This window comes from Psammomys obesus, unplaced genomic scaffold (assembly GCF_907164565.1).
Source record: "Psammomys obesus unplaced genomic scaffold, mPsaObe1.curated_primary_1811, whole genome shotgun sequence".
NCBI classification, from domain to species: Eukaryota; Metazoa; Chordata; class Mammalia; order Rodentia; family Muridae; genus Psammomys; species Psammomys obesus.
The window spans coordinates 185,853-192,433 of record NW_026593895.1 but is presented as its reverse complement, the minus strand read 5'-3'; the positions used below and the strand labels follow the sequence as shown (position 1 = coordinate 192,433).

The window sequence follows — 6,581 nt, the reverse complement described above, 5'->3', positions numbered from 1 at the left end:
AGCCTCGTATCACAGAAATCTCTAAACAATGTCTTCTGAAGAAAGTACACTCGTGACGCCACAGCGCTGAACAGCCACCCACTTCCTCAAAATGCAAGGGAAGCAGACAGTTAAAAAAAAAAAAAAAAAAAAGCAGAGGCTGTTGTTTATCACAACTTCGCTTCACTAAGGCCTGAGATTCTTCTGTGCCCCTGCTTGGCTTCCCATGAGGCAAAGTGTCAACTGGGATATTTCTGGTAAACGTGAACGCAAAGCAGGGTGTCAGTCTCCGGGGGACGGTGGGTGGGATTAAGGGAGCTTGGGTGCCATCTCCAAGTGACAGATGGATAGGTCTTTCCTCTGAGAGAAAGGAGGAGACACGTGGGCTGATCAGTCTGGAACATGAGAGTGCCCCACAAAGCAATCACCCGCCAGAGAAGACGGACGAGCCGAAGGGAAGATCAGAAAAGCAAGACGGGCACAGAGCGTGACACACTGGCCGCTTGACCAGCTACTCACCCAAATCGGAAGCAAAATGTCCCTGAAGTTGCCAAGGAACTGGGATTTCAACTTGAAAGTGGAGGCTGCAAAAATAGGTAAGGTCAGCGTCCAGGTCTTTTTCCTTGGGGCCTTTTATGCGTGAGCACTCAGTATTTGCATGCTGGGCTGCGGGAGCTCAGCCAAAGCACACCTGCAGCACCGCTGGTTTTGCGGAAATTTGCATCTTCGTTGTCTGAAGGTCCAACATGCTGGGAGGGGGTTCTCTTCTCTCTGGGGGTGGGGTACGTCGGTCAAGGGGACTTGGGGTGGTCTTAGGCTGTGCATTGTGCACAAAACTGAGCTTTTTCCCCGTGGCACGGAGAGTCAGTTCTGTCTGGTCTGCCTGGCTTGGAAAGTTGGCTATCTGTTGAATGGCTTTCAGGGTATTTTGAAGTGATTCATCAAGGGAGTGTCACATTTTTGTGAGTCCAGTGGCCAATGAGGGGCTACCGACAGTAAAAAGTAGACGAGGAAAATGAGGAGAGAGCACAGAGACGTTTGAAGTATATAAGACCAGTGTTCTAGAGGAATGTGAGAGAACTCAGGAGAGTTGAAAAAGACAAACTTTAGTTAGTTATCACGGATAATTCTCAGATGTTTTGGCCCTCAGCTCGTACCATTTTCCTCTGCGGACAACGGTGACACACTGCTTCAAATCTACTGTTTGTTATTATATAGATGTCTTTTCTTTTTCTGTTCTTTCTTTTTCCCTTCCTTCCTTCCTTCCTTCCTTCCTTCCTTCCTTCCTTCCTTCCTTCCTTTCTTTCTTTCTTTCTTTCTCCCTCTCTCTCTCTCTTTTTCCCTCTCTCTCTTTCTTTCTTTGTTTTGAGACAGGGTCCTGCTGTGTAGTTCTAGTTGACCGGAAACTTGCTCTGGAAACTCAGATTCACAGAGATTCCCCTGCTTTGCTTTAGTGCTGGGGTTATTAGCATGGCCTGAAGACCTGATATTTCTTCTGTTATTAAATTTTATTTTTAAACTGATCACAGTCAGATGAAGCAATTGGGCTGAAAGTGGTTGACTGTGTTACACACACACACACACACACACACACACACACAGATGGACACACACACACGCACACACACAGACATACCTCCCCGCCTCCCTCAACGACGCCCTCTACACAGTGTGAAAACGTCTTGATGTTAGACATTAATGTTGAAGTACTTGCAACAGCTTGGAAGATTTTGCTTGGAAGAAAGTTTTCAGCAGACATTCATGATGGTAGGTGTGTTGAAATAAGTCATCCACTGAAAACTCACAGATGGGAAGCAGGTCAGAAAGGGGCTTTGAAATTCAACTGAAGGTGACCAGAGAAGCCATTTGTTTTGGTGGCCAGGAGAGTACATTTCTAAACAAAGCTGGGGCTGTATGCTGGGGTCAGTTTAGAGATGAGAAGCAGGCAAGCGCTTTCTTCCCTGCCTGTACAAACACACGTGTCTAACATTCGCTGTCTGTCACCCAAATTCAACTTAAGATGCAGTGTTTGTGACCCTGTCCCTCGGCAAATTTCCTGTCTCTCTGGCGTAAAGGTGTCCTGCTCTTTCGCCATCCATGCTTCAGCTAAAAACGGGAAACTCGAGAAAATGGATGTTACCTACTCTGTTTCAGAGATCTGGAAGATTCGGCACATTAGATTCTCAAGCCCGAGCAGGTTTTACAATTTCTGTCAGTGGTTGTTACAGGTGGTGCCATGGGTGGCTTCCTGTAGAGTAACGTCTGCTGCTGGCTAAAAGCACAGACTCGCGGGGTCCATGCTGGCTGTCTCAGGAGGGGACCCCATGATCCAGCACTTTAATGAGCATCTACCTTTGAGCTGCCAGTTTCCTGAGCTAAACGCAGCGGGCTCAGTCTCTGTGCAAGCGGCCTAGCGCCTAGCACCTGAACCAGCTGGGCAACCAGTGTTGACCGAGTGAAGTCTGATTCCCAGAAGGCAGTATTATTCAGTATTTCTGAGTAACATATATTATTTAGTATTACTGAGTAACATAATTATAAGTGCATGATGGTTAGAAGAGTCTTTGTTATCCATGCCATCCACATGTTTGTCACCATGTGGCAGAGTGTCCCGTGGAGTGTCACAAAGAACCCTCTGAGGAGAAAGTGCCCAGATCAGTTGCAAGATCTTAAGTCCTTTCTCCCACATCCCATGCCCAGATGCAGCTGTAGGGATCTGTTTGTCAGTATGTCAGAGAAGCCACCTCTAGAGGAAGGGCCGTGCAGTTGGGAGTCCCACAGGGAAGCCAGGGACTGTGGTTTTTCTAGTCTGGGTGGTATGGTATAAAAGGATCGGACTTCTCTGCCTGCTCACTGCTGCCATTTGTGCCTAGGTGATTCTTGATTGTCTGGGCTTTCCTGAACATTGTAGCAGCATCCTGGACTCTACCCACTAGAGGATGGTAGCATCCCTCTACCACCACCCACTGTAGCAACCAAAAACATCCCCACACATTGCCAAATGTCCCTTGGGGAGAGGGGGCAGCAATACTTTCACTGGACGACTGTACAAATATGTAACAGTTATAAGATCGTGGGGTATAGACACACACCATGATTCACTTTCTAGTTCAAATTTTAGGAGGCTCGTGTTAAGATATGACTTGGAGGGGAGAAAGCTTAAGAGCTCTGAGAAAAGTGCGTGATGGGAAAATACAAAACCTAGCCACTATGTTGCCCAGCAGGAGGCCTGCCTTTCCTTTTGGGTCCTCTAATCTTCCCTGCTGAGGCAGGGCTGGAGAGAAAGCCAACAGGCTGGAGGCTTGGGGGAGCACTCTGCAGCTGTGCTCTTTCTCAGAGAATGGCAGGTACTCTCAGAGTAGCAGAACTGCTAGGAGACCACCGGCCTGGCCTGGGTGTTCCTGATGCAGCGATGAGAAAACATGAATGAGGCCACCTTGCGTCTGACCCATCAGTCCTGATGGGGAACAGGGATTAGAGATAGGAGGTAGAGGCTCCAACCCAGGCTTGTGGTAGGACCGGGAACACATCTTTCTTTCTTAGATGTAGCTTTAGCTACTATTTCAGCCCAGCAGTTTGAACAGAGACAGCCTGCCACTCTGTTCACGTTCACACTCTTGTCTCTAATATGTGTACTGCCTCCTTTCTCTCTCCCTGTGTGTATTTGCACGTGTGTGTGCACGTGTGTGTGCAGTGGCGCTGAGAGGACAGCCTCAGCCGTCATTCCTGAGGTGGATTCTCTCACTGGACTGAAGTTAAATGGCTAGTCTGACTGGTTAATGAGCCCCAGAGATGTGCCTGTCTGTGCCTCCCCAGTGCTGGGATTACAAGCCCCAGGCACAAATGGACACATAGACACATAGATACACAGAAGCAGAAGCGAATGTATAAAAACTTAGGAATTATTGGAAAGTAGGCAAAAACCATAAAGAGTAATACTTGACCAAAAAACACAGGAAAATGCATAGTCTTATTAGTCAGGGAATGCAAATGAGAAGCATCATAGTGCATTTGTTCTCATCCACTAAATCAAATAAACGGAGGAAATCTGATAATTCTAACACTTATCCGTGACGGGCAGGGAGGACTTGCAAGCCATGTTGAGAACGGTGACAGAGCTGTGCTGCGTTGATTTACAGATCTTACCATGTTGTCTTTCTCTCCTGAGACCACATCTTAGAGCAGCACTGTGCATGCCAGCAGGTTAAATGTGCAGGAGAGGTCTGCACGTTCAACAGCAAGCGAATGGCCTGCTCAGTAGCATCTTTATGAGGTGGCACACAAAAGCAGAGTATTATTAATTACAGTTATGCCCACGTGAAACTGAACAGCAACAGCTTAATACTGGAATTCCCAGAAGGATAGAGTGAAATTCATTCACATTAGGTTTAAAAAGTACAGATGCTTGTAGCAGAACTATAAAGAAAGACAAAGAATTGGATCATTTAAAAATCAGGGTTATTGCTCTTTTGGGAGAGAAAAGATGGAAAAAGCACTTGTGGGGCATTGAAGGTTCTATCTCAGTAATTTGCGCATCTGGTTATGTATCAAATCAACAACAACAAATCCAGATACATAGTAAAGCATAAAAAACACACAAAATTTGTTAGTAATGGTTAACAACAGGAAAAGACTTTATCAGTGAGATGTGCTCACTCATGAATGCATTATTCTAAGTGTTCTGTTTTAGGAACAAGTATTACTGTGTTGTTGAAAATACTCAAAGCTAGCACCCATTCCCAATGGCTTGATCCAGAAAATTGGCCAAGGTCTTCCCACAATGCATGCTCCTTTAGCAATTCAGCAGCTGGCTCCAAAGCCCCACGCAAGCTGAAGAGGCCCCGCGAAGGCAGGCCCTGCACTTGCTCTTCTGCAGATGTCTGTCCATACATCCTACAGCTGTCCAGGGAACAGGGGCTTCTTAAACAAACCCCATCATTCCATAGTGACCAGGCCAGTCTGCTTGAGATCACCTGGACACTCCCTGCTCCCCAGTGAGGCGCGCTGACACCTCGCAACTCGATGTGACCAGAGACAGGCATGCTTGTGAACTCAGCTTTAGACAGTTCTTTACACTTAATTATGATACTTGACAAAAGCCAGATGAGCCTGGGTCTGGACCAGCATAGTCTATTTTTCGTGGCTGGTGCCACTGTGCTCCCTGTGCCACTCCATGACCCCCAAAGCTGAAGATTATCACGCAGGTAGCAGAGCAGTGGCTAGAAACATACCTTCCTTCACTGGCCCTGAGAGGGGCTTCCTCCAGGGCCCACAACTGTCTTTCTGCAGAGCTTTTATCATTGCCCCTTGTTTGAGTAAAGTGGTCTGTCCCGAGGCTATTGTCAACTTACATTGAAGTTGTTAATGTTAAATGGGGCATGCCGCCCACTGTCTAGGCTGAGAGCCTTCTGGTCACTCGGAGAATGAAGGCTGAATAGGCCCTCTGGCTTTCCTGCAGCAGCGGCAGCAGCAGCAGCAGCAGCAGCAGGGAGAGAACCAACTTTGGTGGTAAAGGGAAGACACGCTTGTTCTCTATCCACTCGCACACTGGTGCCACCTGCAGTCGCTGGACAGTCTGCACTTCATGCTACATTAGAAGCTGAGCGGCAGGCTCAGTGGCTCTCAGAGCCCAAGTCCCCTGGGTCTGGGTTGAGATGGCTCTGGCCCCAGTTACACAGCCTTAAGTAGCTAAGAGTTGCGGTGTAGCTGTGCATCTGTTTCACACGTCACCCATTACAAAGCATCGTTAGAGAATCTTCCGGGAGGCTCCAGTGAAAGGTTCGAGAATCTGCTGGGGAGGACAGGTTGGTGATAACAGTCTTTCCACACACAGGATGGCTTGAAAGAGAAAGCTTTGCACTAAAGCTTTGCCATTTTGAGCTACCTAGGTAACATGAGATATGATATAGGAGGCTACAAAAGGCTGGAACGAAGCCCCAGCTGTGGCCATAGCAGCTGAGACAACTGGACCCCAGGGGGAACTGGGAAATCATGTAAGGTATAGGCCATTTAGGAGGGTCCCATCACAGAGGGCAGCAGCAGAGGTTTTGCAGAACCCCAGGAGGAACTGAGATAAGAAAGTCACACGGGGAAAAGATAATTTGGCTTTCTGCCTTTACTCATCATCACTTTTCTCTGAAACAAAAGACTCGCATAAGATTAGACAGCTGGCCTATTTCTCTAGAATTCATGGCTAAGTAAAGGCAGACAGGGAAATAACCTGAAAACTCTTCTGAGAATCGCTACACTGGTCCCAGGGGACAGCCCTGGCCAGAAATCTACTGCCACCATCTTCTACATCCAATCATATCCTTCCATAGGACACAGACCATTGTTTTTAAAACTTTCTCTTCTAAGACTTTGTTCAGCCCAGGGAATTTTCACACAACTCCTAGTAGATAGGTATTTTAAAATCGGTAGGCAAACAAGTATTTATTGGTAATAACTCATAAACAAATTTTCAAATAAGTCCATGGTATGCATATAATTTTGCCACTTGTTAAAAATGAGAGCAGATTTCCACACTAGTGAGAAAGTTATATTTGTTTATTTTTCTCTTTCTTTCTTTCTTTCTTTCTTTCTTTCTTTCTTTCTTTCTTTCT

At 46.8% G+C, this 6,581-nt stretch overlaps 1 protein-coding gene across 1 annotated transcript in view; it reads left to right on the top strand.

Moving 5' to 3' along the window:
• The first annotated feature begins 451 nt into the window (after positions 1-451).
• Positions 452-6,581, top strand: part of Arhgap25 (Rho GTPase activating protein 25) — a 75,858-nt gene continuing 69,728 nt past the window's right edge. Inside the window, exon 1 of the mRNA XM_055617395.1 lies at positions 452-575. Coding sequence (XP_055473370.1) covers positions 515-575 — 61 coding nt within the window. The 5' untranslated portion in view covers positions 452-514. The remainder of the gene's footprint in view (positions 576-6,581) is intronic.